General features: G+C 43.7%; 1 protein-coding gene across 1 annotated transcript in view; it reads right to left on the bottom strand.

Annotated features, from left to right (window-relative positions):
• Nucleotides 1–15,129, bottom strand: part of LOC121835476 (monocarboxylate transporter 12-B-like) — a 27,572-nt gene extending 12,443 nt beyond the window's left edge. Inside the window, exon 1 of the mRNA XM_042289718.1 lies at nucleotides 15,112–15,129. Within this exon, the coding sequence (XP_042145652.1) occupies nucleotides 15,112–15,129 (18 nt within the window). The remainder of the gene's footprint in view (nucleotides 1–15,111) is intronic.
• Nucleotides 15,130–15,222: the final 93 nt, after the last annotated feature.

Below are 15,222 nucleotides of genomic sequence, written 5' to 3'. Positions count from 1 at the left end.
AATGTCGTAACAATATGCGGAACAGTGCTCCGTGTATGTTTCGGCGTATCTGGAACGACGTTCTACTGAAATTTGGGGAACGTTTTGCCAAAAGGATCCGCTTAAGAAGCGGATCTTACGTGGAACCGTATTAAGAGTGTAAGAACCACTGACCAGCACATTTGGTGCGCCTTGCAACTGTTTATTTCCAAACGTGTATACTTAAAATCGAGCACGCGAATGCAGTTTCGCGAAATGTTTTGTCCCTTTTTTCGCTACTTTGTAGTGAAAATGTTTTAAAAATTGAACAACAACGGCTGCCGCGTATTTCTTTCGTCTTATATCGTATGTTCGTGGTCGGCGCATTGCTTTGCGAGCTTGCAACCTAGCGTAATCTCCCATATATTTCTTTCAAATTATTGCTTATCGCGATTAACCTGCTTGTCGCCAGGGTTTTTATGGTGTTTTCAGCGTTTTCACTTTTAGCAGGCGGCTTTTGAAAAAAATGTAGAGCCCATCCAGTTCACGTGAAAATGGAGGACCAGCGAAGCTGTTATCTTTACGACCACATTAAGACGACTATATGACATTTATACGATTTACATATTATTGCAATGAAGACACGTACACGACTTCGTTGTTTAATTGGCGTTATTTAATTCTTAGCGACTAAAGCGTTTATTGACTTATGGTCACTATATGGAAAACCGCCTTTGGCTGTATTTGACTTCGGATACGTTCTTGCTAAACGTGAGGTCGATCGACGTTCTGTTGTTCGTCGTTGCTGTACGTATACGCAATGGTATACAACTATTTTAGGTTTTACTGCGATTTGGGTTCTTTTTCAGCAATGCTGATAAAGAGCCAAAGTCTCTTTATCAACATCACCCAAGCGAAAAACAAAAGGGTTAGATGGGCACGTTCTGCCCTCAGCCTCCTCAACTTGCACTCGTAGCTGAGATAAGTCGGTGACCGTGGATCGGAACAAGGGATAGGTACCTGGTCATCTAAGAATGCCAAGGAAGGCTGAACCACGGGGGTCGCCCCCTTTTTTATTTATACTTCCCTTGACCAATCGGAACGAAGGAACGCCGTTCAAAAGGGAGTCTTTTGGTAACACCATGGAGACATTATTTTCCAGATCATAGCACGTAACAGCTTCATGTAAATACCCTTGATTTCTGGTGATCCCATTAAAGGCATTCCCGTGATTGCGGACAGCAAGAACGTAAGTCCAATCAAGCATTTCGCGTATCCTCGATTAAACAGAGGATGCGCGAAATGCTTGATTTTGTAACAATATACGGCGTTGAATGGGAGCTATCTTAGGACTGAGCATGTGCGAGGTAGTCTTTAGGCCTTCATTGATGATAGCTTCAATCGGTAGAAAGCTCCAAGTTCTTTGAATAAAAACAATATTTCCCGATGTTTCTTCTTCTTTTTTTTTTTTTTTTGCAGGCGTTGCGGATGGTTTAGATAGGTTAGAGCTGGCTTCCACGTCTGCAGAACAGATGTGCCGTAATTCTCACCGGCAAGCGACGATTCGCCCTATGCTATCAGAAAGACTGCATTCCGATGTAGGTATAGAAAGACACTGCGTTTCACGAAGAAAACTGTTTCGTTCCTTCAAAATAATTAAGATTCTGATATCGAGTAGGGCAAAATAAAGGCGCAAGCGAAATGGAGTTGTCGTCGCCGATGTTCCTTTACTCTGCACCCACAGTGTAGCCTCGCCTGTTTGCCGCTGCAGGAATCAAGATTTGAACTAGTACAGAGATGAACCTAAACAAGAGATATGTGCAAACGTGAGGTTAAATAAAACAGACATAACAATCCCGTTTAGTAAAAGGCCCTGCAAGCATATTTAAGCATCTACCTTTTTTGCGGTTGCTACGTCTCTTGGAGTACGGGCAAGCCAGCGGTCACGGAGAGAGTAAGTAAATAGCAGTGCGTAATATTATACCGGACGGCGTGGCAAACTCCTCCACCGACGAGGGCGACCCACGTTGCCGAAAGCGCGCAATATGTGACGTCTTTGGTCCTGGGCTTACTACTGGTCAGGGCCGCTAAAAGCTTCTTTTTAGTCGAAATACAAAATATAAGTGCCGTGGACCGTTTCAATTATTTATAAAAGTAGATTTTCTTCAGTATTTTGGATTAGAAAACAAACAAATGCACTGTATATAGTACGGAAACAAGAAAGGACCCGTCGACATAGCCGCCACCAAGCGGTGGAAAAGGCGGCGCATACTACGAAGGTGTAGTGGGATCAGGCCCCGACGAACGGCGAGCGTATAAAGGTCCCGGATGTACGCGGCGGCGCTGCGGTCGTATGGACTGGAAGATACGACAGGTTCCGAGCGCTCCGAGGGCCTTCGGCGAGCAGCTTTGCCTTGCGGTTTGGCCCCTTGGCTGTATGGCCGCGCGAAGTGGCTCCCGTTCTGAACTGATCGTTACCCCGTGTTTGCTGTCGTTTGTGGTCAATGAAGTGTCATGCCGAATTGGTGTTTAATCGCGAAGCAAATGCAATGCCAGGCGCCCTGGCTGCCCTCTTCATACAGCCTACCCAGCACATGCTTAGTGGCGCCCTCTCGAGCCGTCGGCACGGAGTGCGACAGCCGTAAGCGCTCGCTGAGCTCACTATAGGTTACAGCCACTCTGGCGACCAAGGACGTCATGAAGGAGGTTATTTTTTGCTTGTTTATGTAATTTTAATTTGCTTATAACTTTAAAAAAAAGCGAAATTCGAGAAAAGAAGAGTTTCATTACGTTACTACGTTCAGTGCGCTCAGGTTTGGTGCAAATTAAGAACCAGTAAAAAACTCCTTGCAGGGCCCCTTTAAGTGGAGTTGAGAGTAAAGAGACACGTTATATAAGAGGTTATTGGGTGCGAACTAAAACTCAACGAAAGTGTACACACGTACGGCGAGGACACGTCGTTTAAATTCTCGTCTTATAAACTTTTAATCAATATGTATACAAACAAGCTCCAACCAATGTTTTATTACGTCGTCTAAGGCTAATATTTTGAGTTCTCCATACCTGCGTTTAAACCTTCATTAGAATGTGTCTCGTACTTCTTTAAGAGGTGTTGTTCTTAAAACTTATTTACTGATGCAAAATCACGTGCTTGCATATTGCTGACACACAATTTGTGCCGGGTTGCGTTTGATCTCCTTTTTTATATAAAGGTTGTTCTAAAGTTTTACAGATAATAAGATCCGAATAGCAACACAAATGCGTTCTATGGAGGCGAGGTATATCACCAGAAGCCAATATTATTGAGGATTAATTGTCACTGTAGGTTGAATCATAAAAGAGAATGGCTAATAAACGTTTTAATGAGCGAAAATAAACACCTGGTTCCAATTGGAAACTTGCTTAGCATCGTCTAAACCACGACATGAGTCAATTGTATAAATACATACAGCACGTGGAAAGCGCGGAGATGCACTAAATTTACCACTCGTGCAACCGGCGCAAGGCTGTCGATGCGAAAGCACGGATGATACTTTGAATAAATACGACTATTATATTATCACTGAGGTCGCCCAGGTTAATGGGCGACCTCAGTGATAATATATCACTGAGGTTGCCCTCAGCGATATATTATGATATGATCAAGCACAGGCTCGTGGGCTTTTAGGGCGATAAGGCGCCCTAAAAGGCCACGAGCCTGTGCCAGAGTGGATAACCAATACTTGATGTGCTAACCAAAATGCGAAGGTTTCAATTTTTGCCATCAAAGAAATGTAGGTAATAATTGAACAAATAACTGAGGTTGGAAGAAGCACCTGTGTGTACTGCTTCCAATGCACCAATGTTAAAAAAGTAGGTAACTCCGAAGTGTTCCGGCCTAAGGGTTTTCGCATCGCTGGATTGAGTCCCGGTCGAAGCGGCCTCAATCTGACGGAGCATTATTGCGGGGCAGCCACTAAGTTACCGAGATTTCGGTTGCACGACCAAACGTTCCCAGGTGGCCGCTGGGGTGCGCCAGATGCCATTTCTTTGTTTCGCACAGAATACCCCGAAATTTGACATTGACGCCGTTCTGGCTCATGTCGCGACTGGGTTCTTGTATGGCTTCTTTAAAACCTCTATAGATTATGATTAGGTATGCTGCGTAATAGGTTTTTTACGGTTTCTTTGGTTTCTCGAAGAACGAGTAAAGCCTGGGTTTTAGGGCTATAGCAGCGTTGCCGGAGGGGAACGTGATCGTGACACAAAATTGGAATCCAAATTTCTCAAAATTTCTACGAACTCTTCTTCAAAACTCTTATTCAGAATTATTATTCAGAACAGTTATTTTAGTAAAGAAACGTATATAAGTTCAGTCCGTTTTAGGTATATATACACACTTCTAAACGTGCTCAACGACAAGAAGCTACGGTTAAACAAATCGGGCCCGTGGACTGTGGACGTCACAAAAACAAACACCCCAAGACTTCCGGAAAAAAATAAAACGACAAATACACTGAAATGATTAATTTTTTAGTCTCACGTTTTATATGTATCACTTTTGAAACCAGACATACACCTTTCAGTGTATGTGTCGTTTTTATCCGCACTCTCGGCGTTTTCGGATTGCCTAATATTCACCAGCTCGTTTGCGCCCTCACTTTCAGCCTGTTAATGCCACAATGCATGATGAAATGTCATCTGAAAGAAAGAAAAAGATTTTTCGTAACGTGTATGAACTGCGCAAAATAGCGTTGTCTAAATCTTTGGTTGTCAGACGAAAAATCCTTCATGCGCTTGAAACATGTAAGTCTCACCGAAAGGACAATGGTTCATTATGTATACTCCCTGGCAGATGGCTGTTATGAAAACTATATTTCCTGCTTTGGCCTCTCTGATGTGTGGCTCTATGGTTCTACTTCAATTGATCGGCTGCTTGCACAATTAAGTGAGGTCTACTTTAGTGCGGTGGCGATAGTGTTTTCAGTTGTTTTATGTCATCAGGCATTTTCCCCTAGACCTCACCTAGTTTTGCCAGGTGACATGGTCCACTAACCAGGACATAAATGTCTCCAGAATGCCACCTAATAAAAGAAAATATTTGTCAAAAATTTTAACATTTGGCAACGCTGGCTATGACGTAATGCAGGTTCAGAGTAAGAGTACAAGCCCCCTCCAACAAGACCCTCTGCTTCCTATGATTGGTGATTTCTTTTCTACAACGTTCCCTCTTGCTAAGTAGAAAAAGTGGCGGGCTTTGTGATAGGAATCTCGCCTGAGACTCACAAACTGCTACATACTGTAGTAGACTCGGCACTGTAACCTTTCGAAGGTCGAAATTCACGTTTGTCGAGCTGAAAGAAACAGCCTTTCGGCCTACGTCGTCTCTTGCAGCATCAGTGTACACCACTCACCAGAAGTTTACGGAGCACGCAAGCTGCGGTTTATATCATGGTAGCGGTATCCTGGTTGCAACAGAGCAACGGAGCAGTCGTAAGGTTGTTGGCCCGGACCTCGATGGGAACCCTGGGTGTGTCTACCGAAGGGGGGGGGGGGGGGGGGGGGGACAGTGGAACGATGCTGGTTGCTGAAGGGCTGGCTGTAGGTGGCGAGGACTCAGGAGAGGGACGACCAGACTGCTTAATGTTTGATTAAAAACAAAAAAGCTTCACTTCAACTTTCCCTGAGTACACGATACAGTCTAAAACTGGGAATAACTGGCCTCACGGGCTTACGATGGCGAGACACGAAGTCAAGTGTCCTAGCGCGCACGGTCAGGGCAACGGCTAAGTAGCCGGCGAACAAAGGCTGCCGCGTACGGCAGGTAACAAGGCAAACCGCGGGAACAGAACAGTCAGGGGCTCGCAAGCCCGTTCAAACTCGGTGCTCACACGCTTGGTCAGGGTTTAAGACACTGCGCTGGAACCAGCCCTGTCCAATAAGGCTTTGATTCGAAACCCCTTGGGTACAGGCCCCAACGCAGTCTCGACCAATCGCACCAGAGGTCATTGCTCTTGCCGAGGGGACAACTAAGATCGGGCCCTGGGGATGAAAGTCTAAGCCCTGATATGTCTATGTTCCAAGGAAGATCAAGTGGTTCTCCATTTCGGCGAGAGTCGTCGAAACGTGCCTCACTAGAAAACATTCCTCACCACGGAGTGCGGACAAGAGCCTCAACGCAAACGAAAGGCGCGCCCGTCACATTTGGGCGACCTGAAAGGCGTTTCGTGGAGAATCCCACGATGCTGGGTCCGCGCCGGCGCGTATACTCCAGCTGCGCCCGGTGACTTTCAAGTCAAAGCCAGGAAACATTGGAACATGACCCGAAGTTGTCGACTAAGTCGCTCGAGCTCGAGGATCGGCCGAATTTACGAAATGGCGCGGCAGCCGCTCACAGCGGCGCTCCGGTGCCCCCAGCGCCCGCGTACATTTGTTCGCCCGGAGGCCCCCCGCCCCGGGTGAGAGGCCCTCCGGCAATGACCCGCCGCGAGAGAGGCACAGCTCCGCCCGTGGCGGAGAAGTACAACGCATTGGGATGATAAACACATTGTTTAAAAAAATACGCCGTCTCGACGGCGCGCAAAAATGCGACCACCTCTACAAACGGTTTCGTGACGTGGCTGACGTAGCACTGAACAAATCATCCCGAAGAGCCAGGCCAAAGAGCCGTTGTTCCACTTCCTCTTTTGGATAACGCTGCTATGAGAAAAGATACAGTTCGCCTGTTTCGTGTGTTGTTCTCACATGCTCATGACTGTAGGACCTCAGCTTCACTCGCACATAACGTGAAGCAAACTGTATACACCAACTCGAGGCTCAAACGTCGCGCCGCTGACATAGCGCCGCTGTCGGCACGGCAAGCGAAAACGCTTCACTTTGCGCCTTTCTTATTTCTGCGCACGCACGATGCCCACACATGATGGGGGAAAACGCGGACATTTATGTAAACAGCAAAGTGGCTGTCATTTTTGTTTTGTTTTTTAAGATTGTTTTGAAAGAAAGCACTTCTTTCAAGCTAAGAAAATGATCATATAATCCATTTTTATGGTCCGAGTTTGACCCTACAAATGCAATTTTAATCTCCTTCGAAACAAGCCATATTTCCCCCAAGTTCGCAATATTCAAGACGGAATCCTTATTCTCTTGCCTTTATCGATGGTGGTCCTGCAGCGCCATCACACGAGACATACACGAGAAAACATTTCAGCATTTGTGGTACAAACAGTTGTAAAAGACAAGGCATTCCCGTCATTGTTGGACTTTCCAAAAAGTTAGTTTTTGCCCAGTTTCGTCCTGGTTTGAAGTTTTCGCATTTTATGTAATATAACCTTTTCTAATGGATATCTAGTTCGGAGGCAATAAACAGGATATGCTATTAATGCACGTTTTCTTACGAAAGATACTGTAAAAACCTCCGAGCTCATATTTTTTCGTCGTTGTGCCAATGAATAACATCCTAACTCTCTAATGATATTAGTGACACTCTCAAAACAGAGGTACCGTGTTAAGACGAAACGAGCTGCACGATGCATAATTCTCTCTAGTGCAACAATAGGGTGTTTCTGTGAAGGGTCCCAGATGGTTCAGGCGCACTCCAATACGGGTCGTACATAGTTAAGATAGGCAAGCTCCTTTGTGGTTTTAGGGAACTTCTTTTTTTTTTTTAAATTTCGGTTCAAGATTTAAGTGCTCGGTCCGCCTTTATTACAACATCGTCAATATGAACGTTCCAGGTGCAGTCAGCTGATAGCATGGCGCTAAGATATTTACCTGCTTAAGTCATGGGTACAACTTTCTGATTCAACTTATAAAAAGTTGAAGTTTTGTGTGTGAATCTCATCGTCCGTCATATACGTGTAGATGTCACGATCCTCTGAAAGCAATCGTACATTCGAATTCAAACCATCATTATTATATTTTACAATATAAAAACGGACGGCCCTGAACAGAGCCTTGCGGTTGGCCAGATGTAAATTCAATGAAATGACAACTTCCACCCTTCAAAGTAACACATTGACCAAGTGATGATTGTTATGCTTTTATAGATTTAAGCATGAAGGTGTTTGGGTATATTAGGTCTATGATACTATGCCAAATGTGTTTTTTTTTTTAACCTACGAACACATAATCAATCTGTCTACGTACGTCAACATTCGCAACCAAATTGTGATTTAGCTCTGTGAGTTGTGTAGTGCAGAAATATCCATTTCGAAACCCGTGGTGGGACTCAAAAATTGTTTTATCGCTGTTAAGGTGATTCAGGATCTTGTAGTATAAAACATGCTCCAATAATTTACAACATATGAGACGTTAGTGAAATCGGCGTGTAATTTGTAATTACACATACGGCCCTTTTCTCATGCACAGGCATCACGTGTGCCACTTTCCAGTCGTCTCGCAAAGAAGCATCATTCAGCGACTGGTTATATATTACAAAAAGGTATGGAGCAATTGCGTCTGCATAGCGTTTCTGTATTCTCGTTGATATACCATATGGACATAATGGTTTAGTTTCATCAAGATTTTTTAGAGGTCAGAACACACCTCCTACACCAAGTTCAGTTGGTGTATTACGCTAAGGAGTTTGAGCATCTATGATAGGTTTCATTATCTGTAGCTTAAAAACTGACTGAAAATATTTATGGGACGCTTCTGCTTTTTGCTGATCACCGGTAATTGTTTTGTTGCTAACAACGACATCTGCTTTACCTAGCGGATCATCACCGCAGCGCCCGATATATTCCCAAAATTATTTTTAATAGTTTATATCCCCTCCTATAGCCGTTGTAAGTAAGCATCGTTTAATGCTAGAGCATTGACTGTCTCATTGAGCGAAGCTGGTCAAGCAGGCGAAAACGACAACTGAATTGCTTTGGTTTCGCGTTTTTTGTAGAGGCGAAAGGCCACCTAAATTCCCAATGGCTGGGAAAACTTTCTCAGGGAGGTTGAAGAAAGTGAATGAATGACTTTTAATGACTTTGGGTAGGAATCGAACCCGGGCCTCTGGGGTGCGGGGCGAGCACTCCACGGCGGCCCTTTTTTTGTTTGTCTCTGTTGCGTGTTATGACATTTGTACAATGGAGATATACAAAGGAGGGGTTAAAAAAATGAAAGCCGTTTACAATTTCCTGTAACGCCGGTTGGAGCGCAGCTCTTGAGGAAGAGGATGGAAGGGTACTGAGGGATAGGTGGCTCCTTGAGGTCACGTGACCTCAGGAGGGAGGGGGTCACGTGACCTTGGGGGGGTTAACGTGACCTCGCGGTTACGCCGACGCCTCTCAAGCCGGAAACGGGCCCCTAAGAGCTGCGCTCTAAAACGCGTCAGCCGTAACTTGGCTACCGTGGCTTCAATAGAATTCTTTCAGACACACCAAACCATCAAGAATGAGCAACTAATATGTTTGTTCGGGCTGTGCGCGGAACACTTTCTCATATGGAGGAAACACTTTCAAAATAATTTTCGCGCACCGAGCGGACTGTTCCACCAGCGTGATACTCTTGTTTTTCATAGACTGTGAAGACCGAGCAGTAGTACCATGTCATAAGGTACACCATTTACTTTCTCTATTGATAAAAATTGTATGCCCTTGGCAGTTATCAGGAAATCTTTCTTGAGTGTGCGCTGGAGTATATCCCACAAATACACAGCGTCCCAGCAGTAAATAAGTACCTGTTCTACAGTTTTTGGCTTGCTTAAAAAACAATGTGTTCGCCATGGGACGAATATTCCTTTTTTCTCTAACTATGGCTTTACGGGTAGGACGCCACAAGGAAGTTTAAAAAAAAGGATTTAGTATTTTGCTTTACCGGCATGTTCTTCACTCTTTTTAAGACATCAAGGCCGGGCCGTTCGCCTTATAGGAAACGATAAAGCGGCACAGGCAGCAGAACATCACCTAATAGCGCGATACAATTTTTCTGTGACACGGAACTAAGATTCCTTCCGTGACACGGCCTAAGAAAGCAGAGTGTTGTATTTGCTGGTCAAAAACATCGGAATATGTAGAAGTTGAGTCTGGTGTCCCCCAGGGCTGTGCTGGGTCCTCCGCTTTTTCTGCACAATATAAAGAATATCATCATTGAAATAGATTAAAATATAAGGTTATTTGTAGACGGTTGCACTATTCATAAATCAATGACCAATTTAGCTATGTTTTATATTTAGAACGTCATATATAAAAAAACGTATGTGTTACCTGGAAGATGAAATTAGATGTAAAAAAAATACGTACACGTCAAATTTACGCAAAAAAAAATGCGGTTAATTCCGCCTGCGCATATTAAATATAAAATAACTAAAGTTAGCTCAAGTGTGAAGTAACGCGCACTCGGTGAGATCAGGTGCGCGTGCGGTGTACTGGATCTTTATACAACCGCGTTCGCAACCGCTTTGCGAACGCTGATCCGCTTCCAGAGTGAATTAGCGGTTAGGGCGGACTTCAACATGCCATACAGCCATACGTGATATCCACAATCTATACAAGTCTAAGGGCATAAACAAATCGTATTAACATCTACACCCTTCTCTACAGGGAAAAAGCGGATGGCGCAATGGTCAGTGGACAGTCGTCGTCACATGTGAGATTAAAGGTTTAACCTTTAATCTCTTATGCATGGTGCATGGTGCACCACGCATAAGAGATTACCCCCTATTAAACGACACATACACCTTTTAGTGTATATGTCGCTTTCACCCGCACTCTCGGACATTTTGTAATGCTTAATATTCACCATCTCGTTTGCTACCTTACTTTCAGTTCATAAATGGCACAATGCACGTTGCAATGTCTTCGGAAAAGAAGAAAAATATTTTGCGCAACGTTTATGAACTGCGCAAAATATAACTTTTGAAATATTTCGTTGTCAGACGAAAAATCCTTCATGCGCTTGAAACATGTCAGTTTCTATGAAATAACAATGGTCCATTATGTACACTCCCTCGCGGATTGCTGTTATGAAAACTGTATTTTCTGATCTGGCCCTTTCGATGTCTGGCTCTACGGTTCTACTTTAATCAATCGGCTGTTTGCGCGATTAAGCAATGCCTATTTTAGTCTGGTGCCGGTAATGTTTTCACTTGCTTGATTTCATCAGGCATTTTTCCCACATCTCACTAGATTTCGCCAGATGACATGTTCTACTAACTCGCATGCGAACGTTTCCTGAATGCCACCAAATAAAAAAAGTGTTGGCCATTGTTAAGTAACGAAGGATTTTATTAGAAATAAGTGAGATTTGTTTTAGAGAAGTCTATCTTTCTACCGTTACGTCGGCATTTTGTTTTTTATCTGCCTATGTTTGTGTCTGCATTTTTGGGCGTCTTCCGCCCCCACGCGCGGGGGGCTTTGTGCAGCCGCGGGGCTGGGTGGGGAAGAGTCGGACCCCGGTCGTTAACAAACGGATTGGGTTTCGGTTTGGGGCGCTGGAACACCCGTCTTGGGCTTCTGTCCGCCCTTGTGGCTTTTAAGCGAGCATGCTTGTGTCCGGTGTATTTCGCCGCTTAGTGTAGAAACTTCGCTTTTAATCGACGAAATAACTTAACTTAATGGCGCCAGCCAGACGGCGAAGAAAGCATGTAGTGACTCTACAAAGAAGTTGGGTTTGACCGTTAAGGCGTCGGAAGGGCATCACGTTGACAGCTCGCTGATCAGTGGGTAAGAGTGTACCACGTGACAATGGGCAAGTTTGAAGTGACTGGTCCGTCTCTGGATGGAAAGGAGGCCCCTACAAGTATAGAAAAGGGCTGCCGAGACGATTATCGGGGGATTAGGCATTTGAGATCAGGCAGATTCGGCTCTTGAGACTGGGGGACTAAAGTATAGGTTTTAATTTGGGGAGTTTTGTAATGTAAATTACTGTTGACTTGTCGTTTTGTTTTGAAATAAACGTGGCCACACTGTTCATCGTAAATCAACCAACGTCGTAATGTGTCCAGCGGGATCGAACAACTTTTAGTGTTTTGTTTCTTATTCGACTTCTCGGGGGACTTGCATCGGGCGAACATCATCATCGGTCGTCACCATCTTGACCGGCCCCCGCTCCCTCGGAAAGTTGACTGCCATACCTTTATTTTCTCTCAACAATGTTGCAGGTTCAGAATAAGAGTACAAGCGTCCCGCCAACAATAATACAATCTGCTTGCTATGATTGCTGGTTTCTTTTTCTCCAACGTGCCAGCGGCTAATGTGGAAAGAGTAGAAAGCTTTGTGGGAAAAACTTCACCAGCGAGTCACAAACTGCTACAGACGCTAGTAGTCTCGGAAGCGTCGCCTCTCCAGGCTGTAAATCCATATTGTCAACCTGGTTTAAACAGCCTTTCGGCCTCCGTCGCCTCCTAGCGGCATCAATGCACACCACTCACCAGACTTTTACGGAACACGCGAACTGCGGTTTATACCATGGTAGCGGTATTCCGGTTGCAGCTGATCCACGGTTGCGTGACGTAGCTGACGTGGCCCTAAAGAAACCATCCCGAATTCACAAAGATTGTGAATGGCACGGACAAGTAGGAGAAGATTAACACAGCGCGGTGTTGTGTTCATATTCTCTGTTCCCATATTCTTTATGATCTCTTTTAAATAACTGCCTACAAACTGGTCCAATAATCAGCACTTGTCAACAAAGCATGCTGCTATTTATTACTATGCATTAACATTGTGCTTATAGTTAAATCCTACAGTCATTTATTAGTGAAAGAACGAGGGTGCAAGCTAGCTAGTACAGGCTCAACAAGATTAACTTATTCAAGACGGGTTTTTGAGTGATGGCACAAATGCTGAGAAGTGTTGAAAATACCTCGGGTTTAGTGGACAAAAAATGAATGGGCGTCCCAAAAGAAAAAAAAAACGTGGTCGAAGACTTAAAGACACCCTTTACAATTTCTCTTTTGGATACCACAACTTTAAAAAAGGAGTTGCTTCGTCGATTTTATAGCGTTATGCTGTTCACAACCCCTAACAAACCCAAAGACAATGAACGCAAAAAGGCAATCACCTAATGGCTGGGTAACTGATTAAACAAACAACAAAGAATTCCCTTCGGCTTTTCACCGAGGAAATAAAAAATGTCATGCTCAACATGATGATTTCAAAAACAGACGGACATCACCCCTGTTTCTAAAATGACTGTATGCAAAGAAACTTCTTCCATTCGATTGCAAAACACAAGGAAGGCATTCAACAGTTCTCTAGGTTTCATCATTGTTATTGTTCTTTTTTTTTAGTATACACTTGTGGTCATTATCTTTAGTCAAAACTATTTCAGAAGCGTTTCTTAATGGCACACAGTTATTACATGAGATCATGTATTTTGGCACAGCTGAATACAGATCTTTATTTTCTGCAACGTTTTTACTCAGTTGAATCGGTCTTTAATGCAGGGTTTTGTCATAAACATTTAATAAAATAAGAATCGGCATTTGGAAATGTGTAAATTTATTAAATACTTGTGTGCATTTTATAGTTCTTTACTGAAATAGCTTTGAAGAAAGAAATGATTACACGTTTAAACTGAAAGAATCAATAACAATAATAAAGCATAGAAATGTGTTGAATAAAACTTCGGCTATGTTTAGGCTTTATGTCGTTCTGTTCTTGGAAGCTTGAGGTTGTGTATGATGATTTTTATTCCGTAGGTTATAGGCTCAAGGCCTTTTTTTTGTATTTTAAATCAGTATTTTTTATCAGATTTACAGAAAGGTCGGTAGGTTGCTTCTTTTTATCCTCTGCCCCAGGCCATGTTAGGGGTTGTCTCGAGTTGTGGACAGTGCAAGCTGAAATAACCGCGCGATGACCAAAAGATTCTGGTGGTTGTGCCTCGACGAAAGATGGTGAACTAGCAGCAACAGATGGTATAAGGACTAGCGTGCCATGGCCGCTGCCACGCGACCCAGCTTGTTGTTTGTCCGTGTTTAGCTGTGCTGAAATGTCGTTCACGGTTGCGTGTTTCTACCTACTGCCCATGCTTGTCGTTGCTTCCACTACATCAGCCTGTGTTTTTGTCCCTGTCAAATAATATTGTCAAATGCCTCAACAGGCTCACATAATGGTAACAATAAACGAGCCCACAGGCAGCACATGTACAGCAACGGTGTGCAGTTCTCCGTCATGAAAAGACTGATTCAGATATCCCGCCACTCTCGTTGCTAGTTAAATTGTTTGTGTCGCGCAGTGCCATTAAATTCTTTTGGTTGTCGATTGGTCATTTCAGCCTCTCTGGACTGCGACAGTATAGTAAAAGGCTGTAGGGACAGGATCAAATTTAATTTGTGAAATCGCTGTGATCAGAAGAGTACTTGTGGAAGGAGATTCTTCGAGTTTTTCTGCCTCTTCTATTGTTTGTCGCCAAGTTAGGAGACCCTTTTCTCCATTAAGATTCAACTGTGCCGCATTATCATATAAATTTACAGTAATGAGTTTCTTCTAAAGTCAATCTTGAAGGCAATGTCAAAATTGTTACAAGTTCAAGCAAGCGAAATTCACAAAATGAGGTAACTGTTTCCTCATTTGTTAACAAAAACACTTAACGTTTATTCACATTTCATTTGAGGACACTGCCATGACAGAATATATAAGCAACTGCTGCTGAAATTCATGTGGCTTGGGGTTTTTAAAAGTTTACACATTTAGGCATTTTTTCAGTTGTTTTCTTCATCACGAATATATTCTTGGACCAGAACATTACTTAAACAGAAGATGGAGTGGTTCTCGAAAAGGACGAGTTAGAGGCGAATTTTATAGTATTATTATCCCGGGAACTTGAATACCACATTCGGTTTGCTTGAAGATGTAACTAAAGGCGAAAAAACACTGAACTCCGTCCAGTCGTTACGTCATAGTAGGATCTTTCGGCCGCCATCTGTGTGTCGCTCGTGTGGGCAACGCGTGCAATTCTAAGCTTGCCAGGTACATTCCTTCGCACTGACCCCAGTCGTGACGTCGTGTTCTGACCTCTTTAAAAATAGCAAAAGTGCGTGTGCATAGTTTTGAGATACGCGAGAGCGGAGATTCTAAAATCTCGTAATATGACTGCAGCCTCTGTGCGCCAGAATGAAAAATAAACTCGACATTCCTGATCCGGAATGTGGAATAAAAGCTATTTAAGTGTTTTTCCTCAAATAAAGAACCGCTTTAGTTTTCCTTTAATAGCAAACTGCACCGTTGTAGAGGAACTTACATTGCCCCAGGCTTCCATTGTTATTGACTGTGCAATGACAGTGCAGCCAACAACTTCCAATCCTAAAGTGAAGTAGCGACATCTGGTGTCGGAGATTTAACTCTATGAAAA

The sequence above is a fragment of the Ixodes scapularis genome, unplaced genomic scaffold (assembly GCF_016920785.2).
Source record: "Ixodes scapularis isolate PalLabHiFi unplaced genomic scaffold, ASM1692078v2 PGA_scaffold13__105_contigs__length_92229423, whole genome shotgun sequence".
Taxonomy (NCBI): domain Eukaryota; kingdom Metazoa; phylum Arthropoda; class Arachnida; order Ixodida; family Ixodidae; genus Ixodes; species Ixodes scapularis.
This window is presented reverse-complemented; position numbering and strand designations above follow the sequence as displayed.